This window comes from Scomber japonicus, chromosome 20, assembly GCF_027409825.1.
Source record: "Scomber japonicus isolate fScoJap1 chromosome 20, fScoJap1.pri, whole genome shotgun sequence".
Classification (NCBI taxonomy): Eukaryota; Metazoa; Chordata; class Actinopteri; order Scombriformes; family Scombridae; genus Scomber; species Scomber japonicus.
The window spans coordinates 647555-667356 of record NC_070597.1 but is presented as its reverse complement, the minus strand read 5'-3'; the positions used below and the strand labels follow the sequence as shown (position 1 = coordinate 667356).

At 45.6% G+C, this 19802-nt stretch overlaps 1 protein-coding gene across 1 annotated transcript in view; it reads left to right on the top strand.

Annotated features, from left to right (window-relative positions):
• LOC128381794 (scavenger receptor cysteine-rich type 1 protein M130-like) overlaps positions 1-19322 on the top strand; it is a 31788-nt gene extending 12466 nt beyond the window's left edge. The window contains exons 10-18 of the mRNA XM_053341829.1: positions 1742-2047; positions 2142-2426; positions 4131-4460; positions 5066-5148; positions 6144-6270; positions 9887-10012; positions 10437-10562; positions 11450-11585; positions 18563-19322. Of these exons, the coding sequence (XP_053197804.1) occupies positions 1742-2047; positions 2142-2426; positions 4131-4460; positions 5066-5148; positions 6144-6270; positions 9887-10012; positions 10437-10562; positions 11450-11585; positions 18563-19322 (2279 nt within the window). The remainder of the gene's footprint in view (positions 1-1741; positions 2048-2141; positions 2427-4130; positions 4461-5065; positions 5149-6143; positions 6271-9886; positions 10013-10436; positions 10563-11449; positions 11586-18562) is intronic.
• Positions 19323-19802: the final 480 nt, after the last annotated feature.

Below are 19802 nucleotides of genomic sequence, written 5' to 3'. Positions count from 1 at the left end.
GTCTCTGCTAATAAAGAAAGGAAAAGTAGCGGTTGGATTACCCTTGTCCCTGTTTTGCAATGGATGGGGTATTGCTTGTTTCCTTTTCCCATGTAATGCATATAGTGGGTTTTCTTTTTAAATTATATAGCATTTATGGTAAGCTGTGAGCAGCCTGATTATTGGTGTTCCTTGGGCAGCTATTTGTAGCTGTTGGGCACTATTTTCAGCACACACACACACATACACACACATACACACACATACACACACATACACACACATACACACACATACACACACAGAAAAAAAATCATTCCTTTTATTTTGGCACAGACAATGGCCTCCCAAGTATGTTGTTTTTGTTGGGGTGCCATGGACCCCCCGTGATGGCCATCGTGAGTCCCTTCTTGGACATTTCACATGTATTGAAAGATGTTGAGAACCCCTGTGTGGCAGCAGTTGAGCTGCCTAGGAGGAGCACATTTACAGAACCAGTCGGGTGGAGCAGTCGCTCTGAGGTGGTGCAGGGGCTGCACAGTCTCACCCCACCCAACTAAGTTTAGGGGGATATGTCTTGAGGACACATTCCTGGAATCACAAGCATGAACACACTCCTACCCGTAAGAAGGGGTGTGGCCCTGGTAAAAAGCAGGCCTCCCAGCCTTCAGGTAACCTGATTGATACTCCAGAAGGCCAAGTTAGCTAGGAGGACACCCAATTGCAATCATGGCTGCCATACAGAGTCTATCAGAGAGATTGGACAGGATGGAGGCCCACTGGCCTCCCATGACAACATCAGAGCTGGAGCACTCGAGGGAGTCCTCCCCTGACATGTTGCCTTCTTATCAAGATGGATGTCGTTAATCCGGATTGTCTCTCTCTCCATGCACAAAACTCCCCTTTTGGAAGTGGTAAGCGCTTCCTCAAAGTTTGAGGGTGCGTTGACCTGTAGCAATGCTGGTAAGTGTGAACCCTCAGCAGTTGAGATCATATAAAGGTTATGAGTGCGGCAAAGACTGTGGGAGTCAACGTCCCAGTTGAGGCATTTGCTCCAATGGATGAAGTTTGGTGTGGCATCTCTCATACTCGGCACCCCATTTCTTTTCCTGTGGATGCAGATTATTTGCAGATGCTCAGGAAATTGTGCAATGCCCCTAGTGGCACCCCTCAATTCAGTGCAGGCTGCTGTAGATTGACTAAAGTCCTCTATGCCCCTGAGATAAGAATGGGGTACATGCCCTCGGTGAAGTGGGAGATGGCAACCCTTACATCCCAGGGCCCAGAATGGGTGACTGCTAATCCCTACTATCCATTGAAAGAGTGTTATGTGACTGATCATTTGGTGTGTTGCACATACAATGCAGCCACTTGAGTAGATTGGTCTGGCAATGCACCCATAAGGATAGGTAAAGACTGTGGTGTTGTTCATCGTTCGGTCTCATAGATCCAACCCTTAAGTTTGGTGGTACTGCAACCATTCAGCTACCATGGTGCTCTGATGTTCTTTATTTACTGATATCATGCATTGCTGTCCACCATAGTGTCATTCTTCATGCTACCACAAGGTGATGCCTAAATGAGACATTTTAAAATCCTACAAATAAAATGAAATATTTCCTCTAGATAAAGACTTGAGTCAGGGAATGAATGTGCTCTCTCTCTTTATCAGTTGTTACTTTCAAATTCAGAAAAAGCTTTATTTGTATGAATGTTGCAGTTAAATATTCCCAAAACTAATGATGGTCCTCTCTCTCTCCAGACTCTGTCAGGCTGGTGAATGGGACTAGCCGGTGTTCAGGCAGACTGGAGGTGAAGTCTGAGCAGTCGTGGTCCTCAGTGTGTGAAGCTGACTTTGACCAGCAGGATGCAGATGTGGTCTGTAGGGAGCTTGGCTGTGAGGCTCCTTCAGTCCTCCAGGGGGCGCTCTATGGAGAAGTGGAGGCTCCAATGTGGACCAAAGAGTTCCAGTGTGGAGGCAATGAGTCTGCTCTCCTGGACTGTAGAAGATCAGACTCAGCTAGAAGAACCTGCTCACCTGGTAAAGCTGTTGGACTCACCTGCTCAGGTAGAAGAGGAGCTGCAGCTTTGATTTGTCTTCATTTCTGTTCTAATGAAACTCACTTTATTCTTTTACTGATGACTCTCTTGTTTCTGTTCAGAGCCTGTCAGGTTGGTGGGAGGAGCCAGTCGCTGTGCAGGTACACTGGAGGTGAAATATGAAGAGTGGAAACCAGTGAGCTCCCCTGGCTGGACCCTGAAGGAAGCAGCTATAACATGTAGATATTTGGACTGTGGCTCTGCTGTTTCAACAAGAAGCAGATATGAAGACTCAAACAGATCTGTATGGAGAATCAGTTCTTACTGTGTTCAGTCTGGATCTGCTTTAAGTGCCTGTGTATCATCATCAGATTTCTCTTCCTCCATCGTAGAGCTCACCTGCTCACGTAAGTCCATCAGTGACATCATCTCTGACAGTAATATTTTCCTTCCTCTGTCACAGTGATAGTTGGTGGTTTCCATTGGACTGAACTGTGAACTTATCCAGGACGACAGCATCCTAAAGGGTAGAGAAGTTAGCTTGTTCCTGGAGGCTCATTGATTCAAACTGAGACAATCTGCACCTTTAAGGATATTCACACTACAAGAGAAAGCAGCAGTAGTAGCAGTTTACAGTTACAACATACTGTATGTATATGGCATTTAATCATTTGTATGAACACGGTGTAAACAGAGCAGTTTGCTGCTCTCTGTCAGCTCAGTGTCAGAACCATGATCAGATGTACTGACTTCACACTAGGGATCAGTTTCATTAGGATTTCATCAATACTACTACTCTTATCAATACCACTTATTGATCTGGTTCTTTATCAATACTCTCGTCAGCTCTTTATATTATACTAGTATTATTACTATACTAACATTATCATTAATGAAGGTCATGAATCCACAACAGGACTATAACTTTCAAATCTCAGAAAAAGCTTTATTGGTATGAATGTTGCAGTTAAATATTCTCAAAACTAATGATGGTCCTCTCTCTCCAGACTCTGTCAGGCTGGTGAATGGGACTAGTCTGTGTTCAGGCAGACTGGAGGTAAAGTCTGAGCAGTCGTGGTCCTCAGTGTGTGAAACTGACTTTGACCAGCAGGATGCAGAGGTGGTGTGTAGGGAGCTGGACTGTGGGGCTCCTTCAGTCATCCAGGGGGCGCTCTATGGAGAAGTGGAGGCTCCAATGTGGACCAAAGAGTTCCAGTGTGGAGGCAATGAGTCTGCTCTCCTGGACTGTAGAAGATCAGACTCAGCTAGAAGAACCTGCTCACCTGGTAAAGCTGTTGGACTCACCTGCTCAGGTAGAAGAGGAGCTGCAGCTTTGATTTGTCTTCATTTCTGTTCTAATGAAACTCACTTTATTCTTTTACTGATGACTCTCTTGTTTCTGTTCTAATGAAACTCACTTTATTCTTTTACTGATGACTCTCTTGTTTCTGTTCTAATGAAACTCACTTTATTCTTTTACTGATGACTCTCTTGTTTCTGTTCTAATGAAACTCACTTTATTCTTTTACTGATGACTCTCTTGTTTCTGTTCAGAGCCTGTCAGGTTGGTGGGAGGAGCCAGTCGCTGTTCAGGTAGACTGGAGGTGAAACAGGGACAGTGGAGATCAGTTAGTCAGTCTGGCTGGACCCTGAAGGATGCAGCTTTTGCATGCAGATATCTGGACTGTCGTTCTGCTGTCTTAACAGGAATCAGAAATGAAGACTCAGGCAGATCTGTATGGTCGTTCCAATCTGATTGTCTTCATCCTGGATATGCACTGAGGGACTGTGTATCATCAGATTTTTCTTCCTCCATTGTGGAGCTCACCTGTTCAGGTAAGTCCATCAGTGACATCATCTTTGACAGTAATATTTTCCTTCCTCTGTCACAGTGATAGTTGGTGGTTTCCATTGGACTGAACTGTAAACTTATCCAGGACGACAGCATCCTAAAGGGTAGAGAAGTTAGCTTGTTCCTGGAGGCTCATTGATTCAAACTGAGACAATCTGCACCTTTAATCAACCTGCTGTGGTTCCCTGCTGCTTCCGCCAATCCTCTCTGTGTATTTACAGACCTGCAGTTTCAACCAATCATCTCTCTGTTTTTACAGACCTGCTGCTCCAGCCAATCATCTCTGTGTCTCCTACCATGGACGGGGTCTCCGGGGCCCAGCAGCAGGTGTTTCAGGTGTTCTGGGGCTCCAGTTTCACCATCAGCTGCTCCGTCCAGCCTCAGTACCCAGGAGGCTCCTTCCAGCTCACCTTCACCTCCTCCAACACAACATACAACTACACCCAGCCAGCTGTCAATCACTCTGCTGACTTCCTGTTTCCTGCTGCAGACCCCGCCCACCAAGGAAACTACAGCTGTGTTTATGGCGTCTATGTTTTTTCTCATAACTTCTCCTCTGAGAGCCGTCTGCTCTCTCTCACTGTCACAGGTAAGCTGAAGCAGAGTGTGAAGCTCAGTCCAACTGAGACGTCACACTGACTTTGTTTCCATGTTTGATAAAAAGTCACGAGGCAGCCGGAGCGACCCAGCGACCTACAGACAGCTGAGTCACAATCTGATGAAGGAGCTGTAAACTGTTTCCTTCCCGGCTTCTTTAACATTATTCAACCCTAACAACTGTGTTGTAGTGGAAAGTAAAAGTGAAGCCAGATAAGCACTATAATGATAATAAACAGGGTTTACATGATGAACTCAGAGCTTCACCAGGATCACATCTGATTTAACTGCATGTAAAGATGTTGACTGTTAACAATCAGTTGAATCATTTTAAGCAGACAGGAGCTTTAAGGAGAGAATCAGCAGACTTTCATTCATTCTTTCAAAGCAGCTGTGAACACATGAGTGGTTTTTGTTGAACATCATCAGCATACAGAGAGGATCAGATGAACTTATTCTCTAAGAGCTGAATCAACAAGCTGCTTCAGATTTCACTGATTTTAGGAGATTTAACGTCATTAAAGTTTCTGTTTGATGGGAGCTGTTGTCCTCATGATGTCGTGTGATCTAATGTGATGACTGAATGTGTCTCATCAGATCTAATAGTTTTCATCATCAGACTGATCGTCTTCCCAGTGTGTCTGCCGTTGGTCATCACTGCCTTCTTTTTCATCCTGAAGGTACTGAACACATTCATTGTTTAGAGTTGAGAATTTTCAAGGATTTCAGGCCATTTAGTGCTTTTTGATAAACAAGCTTTATTTTGATGCAATTTTATCAACAACTGAAATTTGTACCACAATATTATAGTTAGTAATTAGTATATTATTATTGACTACAAATAGAATACTTCTCCACGAAACACTGATGGCCCCACCTTCTTCGGGAAACTTGAATCCAAGATAAATAATCTTGGGGACCATCCAATCATTATGGGGGGGGGCTTCAACCTAGTTTTACATGATATTTTGCACTGGAACCCTCCTGCCGCTAATGCAAATTGATCAGCAAAAGCCCTACAGGACATTCGTAAGGACTCTGGATTTGTTGATGTCTGGTGTCTGATACATCCCTCTGCTAGAGATTACACTTTTTACGCATCCCCATGGTATATGTACCGTGAGGCTATGGACAGGGGCAGCCTACTTTCCTCTTTGTCTCCCTCAGAGAAAGCATTTGACAGGGTGGAGTGGCAGTATCTGTTCTCCACCCTGGAGTCCTTTGGTTTCGGCACAAAACTTTTAGGTTGGATTAAAATTTTGTACACCCAACCTAGAGCATCAGTCCGAACTAACATTGTTCTCTCACAACCATTTGAGCGTAGCAGAGGTACGAGACAAGGCTGCCCCTTAAGCACTAGTGCTTCAGTCCCTAGCGGCAGCCTTATGTAAAGTCCCCATCTTCCCTGGTATCTGGATAGGTAACTCCACGAATAAATGAATGATATACGCAGACGATACATTAGTTCTTATAACTGAACCTGAACGGTCACTCCCATGTCTACTTAATGCAAAAGCCAAACGGAGGTAAGCTTTTCCATTTCTCCTTTGACCTGTGTCACAGCAATCAGCCCTGACCAACCATCAGTCAGGACTGTTTGAAATGAAGCTCTCAGCCTGTTTATCTTAAACTCAAGAGAGGAGTGATGCAGATCTGTGTTGTCATGTCTCTCCAGGTCATCAGGAGGCAGAGGTCAGACCCACAGGAGAACATTGAGCTGATTTCTTATAAACTTGTAGTTTCCAGAGCTGAAGGAGAGCCGGCTGAAGAGGAAGAAGCTCAGGGGTCCCTGACAGCAGTTGGTCATCACCAGCACCAATACTCAGTGCCAAAACAGGAAGTAGTGAGACCTTTATTAAGACCACTAGAAGAAGAGCAGAGAGGAGATCTGATTGGATGATTTATGAGTTTATATTTTTTTTCTTCACTGCCTTTTATATTCTTTCCACCACTTATTCAACTCAAATGTGTTATTGCTATTTTCAATATATTTGATTTTTGAGGAAAAGAAAATGACAAAAATCAAAATCAAGTGAAATCAAATGTTTTACCTTTGTTTAGATGTTTAAGCACATGTTTTTCTGCTGAATCTTCACTCATCCCTCATTTATTGTGTGTGACATTTTCATGCTAATAAATCAGTTTCTATCAATATCACATTTCCACTTTGTTCTATTTTGAATGTTGGACAAAAGGAATACGATTATTCATGATATTCCGGTCAGTTTAGCTTACCTCTCTACACTGAAGATCAAGTGATACATTTAGTGTTTGATTTGTGTCAATGAAAGAAAAAACCCACAGGATCAGATTGTTAAAACTGCACTTATAAGAACACAAACAAATAGGTTCATGCCTAACTGTTGGTGCTGTGTGATGTCACTGACTTCAGGTGAGTCCATCATGAGAGAATCCAGACAAAAACACGCAGGAGACAAAGTGAACACATCAGATCACATCAGCTTTCTGATCAGCTTCTCATTCATTGTGAGCATGCAGCAGATAATACTTCACATTACTGTAAAACCTCCACCAAATGCTCTGCTGAAAGCAGTTTGAATCATTATTCTGACCGACTGTAACCTCTCAGAGAGAAGCTGTGCAGCTCTGTCCTCAGTTCTCAGCTCCCAGTCCTCTCGTCTGAGAGATCTGGACCTGAGTAACAACAACCTGCAGGATTCAGGACTGAAGCAGCTTTCTGCTGGACTGGAGAGTCCACACTGCACACTGGAGACTCTCAGGTCCGGATTGAGCTGTCTGTAAAGGGTTTTGCAGCACACTTTTATTTACTTTATATGCTCGTTCTGGAAATTGATGAATTAAAATATGCAACCATTTCATTTTGTATTGCTATTGGCTGAGTGACTCTAACCTTTCAGAGAGAAGCTTTGCATCTCTGTCCTTGGTTTCCAGCTCCCAGTCCTGTAGTCTGAGAGATCTGGACCTGAGTAACAGTAATTGCTGGATCTGGATTCAGGAGTGAAACTGGACAGTCCATGCTGTACTCTAGTCTGAGTTTCATGTGAGTAACAACAGTCTTCCTTCAACAGTTTTTCCTAAATGAGTTAACAAACCTAACAAATATGAAGGGAAGTTCATTGATACTTTCAAAAATGTTTTATCTAGATAGTAATAATAATTATTATTATTATTATATTATTATTTACTGTCTCAGTCATTATACACTGAGATGTTTGTTCCTTCTGTGTGTCCAAGTCACAAAAATGTTGTTCTCGGTTATTATTATATCCAAACTACCAGGTACGCGGGTCTGAACTCGGTGTACTTGGCATTGAAGGTTCTGTCATCACGTCAAGTCTGCGAGGTGATGAAAATGCTCCGAGGCGGTAATTAAGTCTTCCTGTGTTTCCACAGAGATAAAATGAAATTCCTGCAGCCGGAGCAGACTTTCTGGAGGTCTGCAGGAAGTCTGCTAAAGGCCCCATGAGGACTTGATGAATGGAGGGGTTAGAGAGACTGAAGCACTCGCCGACTTCCTGGGAACGACGTCTGGAGGTTTGGATTCAGCCTTAAAGTCATTTTCTCTCAGACTCGGTTTAACTGAGGTGATTTTACCCTTTAATCAAAAGCTTCATCATTTTAAATCAGTGCTTTCTGTCACATGATTTAGAGAGGGCCTGTGATAGGAGGGTTCATGTACAGAGAGCTGTCAGTCAGAGAGAGCGAGGCTGCTGTTTTATTCATTATGAACCTCGATCACCCGATTGAGGCGAAAGACACTAAAGTGGAGTCATTGATTATTTATCAGCCTGAACAACACGTGGATAATGGAGCACTCAGTGTGTGTGTGTGTGTGTGTGTGTGTGTGTGTGTGAGTGTGAGTGAGAGAGTGAGACAACAACAATAGCCTTTTAGCAGAACATGCTAACCAAAATGTCTCTTGATGTGTTTTTAAAGCTGCATGTCTGTGTTCTGTCACTTCCTGTTTGTTCCACCTCGCTGCCTCCTCCCATCTTCATCATCATCTTCATCCTGCTGACAGCTCTCTGTGTGAGAGTGTTCAGAGGAATATTCCTTACAGTCTTTTTTAAATGAATAGTCGTGTTTTTTCTTATTCAGTTTGTGTAAAATATTTGATCTCTGCTCAGTTCCTGTCTCCTTCCTCCTGAATGATGATGATGATGATGATGATGTACATTTCGGGGTGAATTAAAATATTTATTAACACATTGTTACACTGTCAGGAATGATGTGTTCAAAGTAACACAAGCTGTGTCACATTCAAAACTCAATGGGTGTTTTTGGGACACTTATAATAATAATAATACATTTTATTTATAAAGCACAAATTTAATTTTGGATTCACAGGTTCATGCAGATGAACCATCACATGTTTCTATGTTCATAAATAAGTAACAAACATCATGTGAAACAAACAGAGGGAGTTTAACAATAACATCCCTTCAGTCTCAGTCAGACAGTAACAACCATGTAAAGTCATTAACTGCCTATTTAACGATACATATTGATTCAATCATTATATTAATCTAGAGATTGAGGGTCAGATGGAGCGTGAGATTGACAGGTAGATGGGTGCTGCATTGGGTGGATGGGTGCTGCATCAGGCAGATGGGTGCAGCATCGGGCAGATGGGTGCAGCATCAGGCGGATGGGTGCAACATCAGGCGGATGGGTGCAGCATTGGGCAGATGGGTGCAGCATCAGGTGGATGGGTGCAGCATCAGCTGGATGGGTGCAGCATCGGGCGGATGGGTGCAGCATCAGGCGGATGGGTACAGTATCAGGTAGATGGGTGCAGCAGGGTTAGGGTTATGGGCCCTGATTCATGGACAGAGAGAGTCCAGTTTGGTGACCTCAGAATCACCTCTCTGCTTTTTGTGGTTGATGTTGTTCTGTTGGACTCTACAGGTGAAGTCCTCCAAAAGGGTCTGGGATGGTTTGCAGTTGAATGTGAAGCGGTCGGGATGAGTATCAGCACCTCCACATCTGAGGCCATGGTGCTCTGCTGGAACTAGGTGGACTGCCCCCTCAGGGTTTGGAGGGTGGGGGGGGGTTACTGCCCCAAGCGGTGGAGTTTAAGTATATGGGGGTCTTCTTCACATTAAGGGTCAGATGCAGCGAGAGATTGACAGGTGGATGGGTGCAGCATCAGGCGGATGGGTGTAGCATCAGGTGGATGGGTGCAGCATCAGGTGGATGGGTGCAGCATCAGGCGGATGGGTGCAGCATCGGGCGGATGGGTGCAGCATCAGCTGGATGGGTGCAGCATCGGGCGGATGGGTGCAGCATCAGGCGGATGGGTACAGTATCAGGTAGATGGGTGCAGCAGGGTTAGGGTTATGGGCCCTGATTCATGGACAGAGAGAGTCCAGTTTGGTGACCTCAGAATCACCTCTCTGCTTTTTGTGGTTGATGTTGTTCTGTTGGACTCTACAGGTGAAGACCTCCAAAAGGGTCTGGGATGGTTTGCAGCTGAATGTGAAGCAGTCGGGATGAGAGTCAACACCTCCCCATATGAGGTCATGGTGCTCTGCTGGAACAAGGTGGACTGCCCCTTCAGGGGTTTGGGGGGTGGGGGGGGGGTTACTGCCCCAAGCGGTGGAGTTTAAGTATATGGGGGTCTTCTTCACATTAAGGGTCAGATGCAGCGAGAGATTGACAGGTGGATGGGTGCAGCATCAGGCGGATGGGTGTAGCATCAGGTGGATGGGTGCAGCATCAGGTGGATGGGTGCAGCATCGGGCGGATGGGTGCAGCATCGGGCGGATGGGTGCAGCATCGGGCGGATGGGTGCAGCATCAGCTGGATGGGTGCAGCATCGGGCGGATGGGTGCAGCATCAGGCGGATGGGTACAGTATTAGGTAGATGGGTGCAGCAGGGTTAGGGTTATGGGCCCTGATTCATGGACAGAGAGAGTCCAGTTTGGTGACCTCAGAATCACCTCTCTGCTTTTTGTGGTTGATGTTGTTCTGTTGGACTCTACAGGTGAAGTCCTCCAAAAGGGTCTGGGACGGTTTGCAGTTGAATGTGAAGCGGTCGGGATGAGAGTCAACACCTCCCCATATGAGGTCATGGTGCTCTGCTGGAACAAGGTGGACTGCCCCTTCAGGGGTTTGGGGGGTGGGGGGGGGTTACTGCCCCAAGCGGTGGAGTTTAAGTATATGGGGGTCTTCTTCACATTAAGGGTCAGATGCAGCGAGAGATTGACAGGTGGATGGGTGCAGCAGCAGGTTGATGGGTGCAGCATCAGGTGGATGGGTGCAGCATCAGGCGGATGGGTGTAGCATCAGGTGGATGGGTGCAGCATTAGGTGGATGGGTGCAGCATCAGCTGGATGGGTGCAGCATCAGGCGGATGGGTGCAGCATCAGGTGGATAGGTGCAGCATCAGGCGGATGGGTACAGTATCAGGTAGATTGGTGCAGCAGGGTTAGGGTTATGGGCCCTGATTCATGGACAGAGAGAGTCCAGTTTGGTGACCTCAGAATCACCTCTCTGCTTTTTGTGGTTGATGTTGTTCTGTTGGACTCTACAGGTGAAGACCTCCAACAGGCTCTGGGACGGTGTGCAGTTGAATGTGAAGCGGTCGGGATGAGAGTCAGCACCTCCACATCTGAGGCCATGGTGCTCTGCTGGAACTAGGTGGACTGCCCCTTCAGGGGTTTGTGGGGTGGGGGGGGGTTACTGCCCCAAGCGGAGGACTTTAAGTATCTGGGGGTCTTCTTCACATTGAGGGTCAGATGCAGCGAGAGATTGAAAGGTGGATGGGTGCAGCATCAGCAGTGATGACCTTCCTGGTGGAGAACGAGCTGAGTGGGTAGTGACCCAAACAATGAGATGCTGGATCCAAGCAGAGAGAGTCTGGGCCTTAGAGATCGGGTCAGGAGTTCAGACATCCGGGGGAGGCTAGGGGTAGAGCCGCTGCCCCTTCACATGGAAAGGAGCCAGCTGAGGTGGTTTGGGCTCCTGGTCAGGATCCTCCGGGACGCCCCCCTTTAGAGGAGTTCCAGAACACACTGGAGGGATTACATATCTCTGCTGGTCTGGGAACAGCTTGGATCCTCCAAGAGGAGCTGATGAGTGTAGCTGGAGAGAAGGAGGTCTGGGTTTCACTGCTCAGCCTGTTGAGACCCAGGTAAGAGACAGAGGATGGATAGTTAAAGTATTACAGTAAAAGTAGTGGTTTGGTCCCTTAACTAATGTACATACAGTTAGTTAGTTTAGTCCAGTGGTTCCCAACTTAGGGGGAACCCTAACCCTCCAAAGGGTCAGAAGATAAATCTGATATCAAATGATATCTGACACATTTACTGCGGTTTCCTCACTACTCGCCACTAAAATGGATCTTTATATACCGAATTTCAAAGGAAATGTGTATAAAATGAAGATATCTTTTAAATGAAGCATCAGTAACAATAATTGTAAAATCCGTCTCAGTCTTTCTCAGTCTGAATCTTTTCTGTTGAACTGATATTTTAAACTTCTTCTTCTCCACTGGGACAAAACGTCTGACTTCCATAAACATTACGAGTAAAAACGTTGGTTTCCTGATAATAAAGCAGAGCCGTCAGCAGTCATTAGTGAGAGAAACATTTCAGGTTGTGAGTGTTTTGTTTATATGTAAATGAGTTGAAATCTTGTTTTTAAGGAATCAACATTAAGTTGAAGTGTTGCTGATGTGAGACACTGAGGCAGGAAGCGCTGCTGTAATTAGACATGAAATATGCAAATATAACAACAGCACTCATCACACTGTCTCTGAGGGCTTTTATACTGTATGTAAACTGTGAGAGTTGATTTAACTCCCCACTGACCAAAGACACAAACATACCAACATATTTCTAGTCCTGAAATACTGCATACTAAATAAATACTGTAATACTGCTGCTTGTTACTACAGCGTATTCAACCCTAACCCTCTCTCAAAGAATTCAGGTTTTGAATCAAAGTAAATTCAACAAAAATTAGTTTTAATCTTAAAGTGGAAAATTCTGAATTCATTACAAGTATTAAATATATTATGAGTTCCTGTTTAAGGGTCGATGATGTGACGCTACTTTTTTGTGTCCATGTGGTTTAGTTTAAATTTAAAGGGTTAAAATATGAAAATAAACGTATGAATAACTTCACACATTCTTGTTTTTGTGGACCCAGCATCAAATTTCTGCTTTTAATCCATTTAGAGAGAATATATTAGAGGATTATGGTAAAAATGTCTAAGTGGTGTAACCATAAAAACTTTGTAGCAAATAATTCAACTTGCTTAAAAACAGTAAATAGTCAATAAAACACCTTCCTTCCTTCCTTCCTTCCTTCCTTCCTTCCTTCCTTCCTTCCTTCCTTCCTTACTTCCTTACTTCCTACCTAACACCATATCAACTAGTTTGGCATGGTCTTACATCCTTCCTTCCTTCCTTCCTTCCTTCCTTCCTACCTAACACCATATCAACTAGTTTGGCATGATCTTACATCCTTCCTTCCTTCCTTCCTTCCTTCCTTCCTACCTAACACCATATCAACTAGTTTGGCATGATCTTACATCCTTCCTTCCTTCCTTCCTTCCTTCCTTCCTACCTAACACCATATCAACTAGTGTGGCATGATCTTACATTATAACTTTTATATTAAATAAAGCTAATGGAATACTATTGTTCTAAATATTACATTTCATCTGGTTACCATGGAGACCAGGAAACATTTACATGTTTTAAATTAAGTCATTATTAGTATAAGTCCACTTAAATACACTGTAGCTGATCACATATTTAATATCTATCATTCTTTTGTGGTTACACCATTTGACATTTTGTGGTTACACCATTTGACATTTTGTGGTTACACCATTTGACATTTTGTGGTTACACCATTTGACATGTTCAGGAGCATTCAGTCTTTTGGTATAAAATGGGTCAAATGTCATTTCAAATCTCTCTTATTGATCTTTTTATAATATATTGATTATATTGAACTGGGCGTAACCTCCATGATGTCTTGCTGCGGAGTTCAGTCTGAATTTATCTATAACCTTTGTGTCATCCTTCCTTCCTTCCTTCCTTGCTCTCTCCTTCCTTCCTTCTTTCCTGCCTTCCTTCCTCCCTTCCTACCTTCCCTCCCTCCTTCCTCCCTTCCTACCTTCTTACCTTCCCTCCCTCCTTCCTTCCTTCCTCCCTTTCTTCCTTCCTTCCTCCCGCTCTCTGAGTTTTTCTGACTGTAACTTCAGATGAGTTAACTTCCTTCCTCCCTTCCTTCCCTCCTTCCTTCCCTCCTTCCTTCCTTCCTTCCCTCCTTCCTTCCTTCCTTCCTTCCTTCCTTCCTTCCTTCCTTCCTTCCTCATGGATAAATACTGATTGAAACTTCCTCCCTTCCTTCCTTCCTCCCTTCCTCATGGGTGAAGACTGATTGAAACTTCCTTCCTTCTGTCCTTCCTTCCTTACTTCCTTCCTTCCTTCCTCCCTCCCTTCCTTCCTTCCTCCCTCCCTCCCTTCCTTCCTTCCTTCCTTCCTTCCTTCCTTCCTCATGGATAAAGACTGATTGAAACTTCCTCCCGCTCTCTCTCTGAGTTTTTCTGACTGTAACTTCTGATGAGTTAACTTCCTTCCTCCCTTCCTTCCCTCCCTCCTTCCTTCCTTCCTTCCTTCCCTCCTTCCTTCCTTCCTCATGGATAAAGACTGATTGAAACTTCCTTCCTTCCTCCCTCCCTCCCTCCCTCCCTCCCTCCCTCCCTCCCTCTCTCTGAGTTTTTCTGACTGTAACTTCTGACGAGTTGAAGAGAAAACTGTGAAACTGCTGATCCGACGTGTTTTTCCAGTTTACAGCTCGACTAAAATCTCTCCGTCCAATCAGAGTCTCAGCAGCAGAAATTACAAACTGCACTCTCTTTAATCATCTTTCATCATCGCGCACTTTATTTTTTTTAACTCGACACACCGAGAAGATAAAAAATGTGGACGTGAGGAGTTGAAGCTGACCGTCGGCCTCCTCCGTCTATCTGATGAGTCTCAAATTGTTTCTGCAGCAGTTATTCCTTCCACCTCCCTTCCTTCCTTCCTTCCTCCCTTCCTACCTTCCCTCCCTCCCTCCCTCCCTCCTTCCTTCCTTCCTTCCTTCCTTCCTTCCTTCCTTCCTATCTCCCTTCCTACCTTCCCTCCCTCCTTCCTTCCTTCCTCCCTTTCTTCCTTCCTTCCTCCCGCTCTCTGAGTTTTTCTGACTGTAACTTCTGATGAGTTAACATCCTTCCTCCCTTCCTTCCTTCCTTCCTTCCTTCCTTCCCTCCTTCTTTCCTTCCTTCCCTCCTTCCTTCCTTCCTTCCTTCCTTCCTTCCTTCCTCATGGATAAATACTGATTGAAACTTCCTCCCTTCCTTCCTTCCTCCCTTCCTTATGGGTGAAGACTGATTGAAACTTCCTTCCTTCTGTCCTTCCTTCCTTACTTCCTTCCTTCCTCCCTTCCTTCCTTCCTTCCTTCCTTCCTCCCTCCCTCCCTTCCTTCCTTCCTTCCTTCCTTCCTTCCTTCCTCATGGATAAAGACTGATTGAAACTTCCTCCCGCTCTCTCTCTGAGTTTTTCTGACTGTAACTTCTGATGAGTTAACTTCCTTCCTCCCTTCCTTCCCTCCCTCCTTCCTTCCTTCCCTCCTTCCTTCCTTCCTTCCCTCCTTCCTTCCTTCCTTCCCTCTTTCCTTCCTCATGGATAAAACTTCCTCCCACTCTCTCTCTGAGTTTTTCTGACTGTAACTTCTGACGAGTTGAAGAGAAAACTGTGAAACTGCTGATCCGACGTGTTTTTCCAGTTTACAGCTCGACTAAAATCTCTCCGTCCAATCAGAGTCTCAGCAGCAGAAATTACAAACTGCACTTTAATCTCTTTAATCATCTTTCATCATCGCGCACTTTATTTTTTTTAACTCGACACACCGAGAAGATAAAAAATGTGGACGTGAGGAGTTGAAGCTGACCGTCGGCCTCCTCCGTCTATCTGATGAGTCTCAAATTGTTTCTGCAGCAGTTATTCCTTCTTCCTCCCTTCCTTCCTTCCTTCCTCCCTTCCTACCTTCCCTCCCTCCCTCCCTCCCTCCTTCCTTCCTTCCTTCCTTCCTTCCTTCCTTCCTATCTCCCTTCCTACCTTCCCTCCCTCCCTCCCTCCTTCCTTCCTTCCTCCCTTTCTTCCTTCCTTCCTTCTGCTCTCTGAGTTTTTCTGACTGTAACTTCTGATGAGTTAACATCCTTCCTCCCTTCCTTCCCTCCCTCCTTCCTTCCTTCCTTCCTTCCCTCCTTCCTCCCTTCCTACCTTCCCTCCCTCCTTCCTCCCTTCCTTCCTCCCTTCCTACCTTCGTACCTTCCCTCCCTCCTTCCTTCCTTCCGCCCTTCCTTCCTTCCTTCCTTCCTCCCGCTCTCTGAGTTTTTCTGACTGTAACTTCTGATGAGTTAACTTCCTTCCTTCCTTCCTTCCCTCCCTCCCTCCCGCCTTCCTTCCTTCCTCATGGATAAATACTGATTGAAACTTCCTTCCTTCCTTCCTCCTTCCCTCCCTCCCTCCCGCTCTCTCTCTGAGTTTTTCTGACTGTAACTTCTGACGAGTTGAAGAGAAAACTGTGAAACTGCTGATCCGACGTGTTTTTCCAGTTTACAGCTCGACTAAAATCTCTCCGTCCAATCAGAGTCTCAGCAGCAGAAATTACAAACTGCACTTTAATCTCTTTAATCATCTTTCATCATCGCGCACTTTATTTTTTTTAACTCGACACACCGAGAAGATAAAAAATGTGGACGTGAGGAGTTGAAGCTGACCGTCGGCCTCCTCCGTCTATCTGATGAGTCTCAAATTGTTTCTGCAGCAGTTATTATTTTTCTGCTGCTGTTATAAAACTTTGGAGCCGCTCAGCGCTGATAAATAGCAGGTGATGGATGTCGGCTCCTCGGCCCCCGACACTCGCCTCCGCCCGACCGCTACATGAAAAAAAAGAAAGACTATTATTTCTTATCATCTTCTTAACATTATAAGCAGTGGAGTGCTATCAGGCGAGAGGAGAGGAGGTGCTCTGATAGACTGTCACCTCCTCTCCTCTGATAGCATCGCACCGCTCACAGATGAGAGGAGGGGGGGAGACTGAGGAGGGAGTGAATGACAGAGATATTACCGCCGAGGAAGATCTGAGCGGAGATTTTCCTCCATGACAAATGACCCAGCGAAGGAGGAGGAGGTGGAGGAGGAGGTGGGGGAGGAGGAGGAGGTGTGACAGCTCAAATTATAGAAGCAAATATCATGAGATCTGCTCGGCTGCAGCTGAAACACTGTGACAGCCGCTCAGCCTTTACTTCACATTAAAGAGTTCAACAAAGCTCTCCTCTCTTTCCTTCCTTCCTTCCTTCCTTCCTTCCTCTTTCCTCCCTTCCTTCCTTCCTTCCTTCCTTGACCTGAGCACAACAGGAGGGTTAAACACCACAGTAAGTTTACTCTTTTGACTGTTCCTCACTTCCTTCCTCTCCTTCCTTCCTTCCTTCCCTCTTTCCTCCCTTCCTCACTTCCTTCCTCTCCTTCCTTCCTTGCTCTCCTTCCTTCATTCCTTCATTACATCCTTCCTTCATTCCTTGCTTCCTTCCTTCCTTCCTCCCTCTTTTCCTCCCTTCCTTCCTCATTCCTTCTTTCCTCTCCTTCCTTCCTTCCTTCATTACGTCCTTCCTTCCTTCCTTCCTCCTTCCTCTTTCCTCCCTTCCTTCCTTCCTTCCTCTTTCCTCCCTTCCTTCCTTCCTTCCTTGACCTGAGGACAACAGGAGGGTTAAAGAGTTCAACAAAGCTCTTTAATCTAGAAAACACCACAGGAAGTTTACTCTTTTGACTGTTCCTCACTTCCTTCCTTCTCTCCTTCCTTCCTTCCTTCCTTCATTATGTCCTTCCTTCCTTCCTGCCTTCCTCTTTTCCTCCCTTCCTTCCTTCCTTCTTTCCTCCTTTCCTCCCTTCCTTTGTTCCTTCCTCATTTGCTTCTTTCCCCACTTCCTTCCTTCCTCATTCCTTCTTTCCTCTCCTTACTTCCTTCCTCTTTTCCTCCTTCTTCCCTTCCTTCCTTCCTTCCTTCCTTCCTTCCTTCCTCTTTCCTCCCTTCCTTCGTTCCTTCCTCATTTCCTTCCTACCTTCCTTCCTTCCCCATTTCCTTCCTTCTTTCCTCCTTTTCTACCTTCCTTTGGACTTTATGTAGATTTATATCATGCAGATTATTTTACAGACATTGTTTTATATTTTATTTTATTTATTTTTTTATCACTTTCATCGTTACGTGGATACTGTTAACACACAGCACTTTGATCTGTGTGTGTGTGTGTGTGTGTCTGTGTGTGTGTGTGTGTGTGTGTGTGTGTGTGTGTGTGTGTGTGTTTTGTGGGAGGTCTACAGAAGCTCAGAGGGTCAAAAATAATGAGAGAGATTAATTTAATAACAAGACCTTTATAACAACCTCATCCACCTCACTGATGACTTCCCGCTGTGTGTGTGTGTGTGTGTGTGTGTGTGTGTGTGTGTGTGTGTGTGTGTGTGTGTGTGTGTGTGTGTGTGTGTGTGTGTGTGTGTGTGTGTGTGTGTGTGTGTGTGTGTGTGTGTGTGTGCCTGCGTGTGTGTGCGTGCGTGTGTGTGTGTGTGTGTGTGTGCTCACTCATTAGAGATTTGAAAAGACAGGCTGAGCAAACCTGTCGTCTTTCATTCCTACCCTTCATTTATCATCATCACACACACACACACACATACAGATTTCGTGTGTGTGTGTGTGTGTGTATGTGTTGTATTGTGGTGTGTAATCCTTTTTTCTGAGCAGAAAAGGGTCAAAACCACAAATTAACTTTCTTCTCATTAATTTAACCAGGATTAGCAGCCAATCACACACACACACACACACACACACACACACACACACACACACACACACACACACACACACACACAGAAATCCATCTTTGTATGTGTGTGTGTGTGTGTGTGTGTGTGTGTGTGTGTGTTTGGGGTTAATGGTGTTGATGTTGGGTTTTAATTGCTTTCCATTCAGAGAAAATCCATTAGATAATATTTACTTCCTGTCTGTCGGGAGAAAACAGAACAAGTGTTTTTTTTTTTTTAATTGAAATGAAAGTGTTGAGTTCTGCTGCTGGTGGAACCGCCGCTCGCTGCTGGTGGAACCGCTGCTGGCTGCTGGTGGAACCGCTGCTAGCTGCTGGTGGAACCGCTGCTGGTGGAACCGCCGCTGGCTGCTGGTGGAACCGCCGCTGGCTGCTGGTGGAACCGCCGCTGGCTGCTGGTGGAACCGCCGCTCGCTGCTGGTGGAACCGCCGCTCGCTGCTGGTGGAACCGCCGCTGGCTGCTGGTGGAACCGCCGCTGGCTGCTGGTGGAACCGCCGCTGGCTGCTGGTGGAACCGCCGCTCGCTGCTGGTGGAACCGCTGCTGGTGGAACCGCTGCTCGCTGCTGATGGAACCGCTGCTGGTGGAACCGCTGCTGGTGGAACCGCTGCTGGTGGAACCGCCGCTGGCTGCTGGTGGAACCGCCGCTGGCTGCTGGTGGAACCGCCGCTCGCTGCTGGTGGAACCGCTGCTGGTGGAACCGCTGCTCGCTGCTGATGGAACCGCTGCTGGTGGAACCGCTGCTGGTGGAACCGCTGCTGGTGGAACCGCTGCTGGTGGAACCGCTGCTGGCAGCTGGTGGAACCGCTGCTGGCAGCTGGTGGAACCGCTGCTGCTGGAACCGCTGCTGGTGGAACCGCCGCTGGCTGCTGGTGGAACCGCCGCTCGCTGCTGGTGGAACCGCTGCTGGCTGCTGGTGGAACCGCTGCTGGCTGCTTTTACTCTCTCTGGTGCTAATGACACCAGAGAGAGTAAAGAAAGGAGAGAGAACTGAAACCTGACACTAAACAATAAAACCAGTTAAACAACTCTCAGTCTCATTTTACAAGTTAGGACTCGTCCACACTAAGAACTAGAAATATAAATATAAATGTAAATATAAATATAATTGAAGCTATAATTGAATCCTGTTTCTCTACGTCAATCTGAGTCGAGGGGCTCGATTTTTAAAATTTTTCTAGGGGGCGCTATTGAGCCATTTTTTCTCACTCATTTTCGCAATCTGTAAAATATCAAATTTTTTGCGGGGTCGGGCAGGATTGCAAACTTTGGTGACTTTCTGGGCACGTTTAGATTACACGAGGCCTTCGCACTGTTTAGTGCTTGGGCCCCAAATATAACTATAACTATAAATATAAATATAAACTAGGGCTGTCAAACGATTAATTTGTTTAATCGAGATTAATCGCAGAATTTCCATAGTTAATCACGATTAATGGCGTTTTGAATAGCATGTTTAAAATCCTGTTATTTT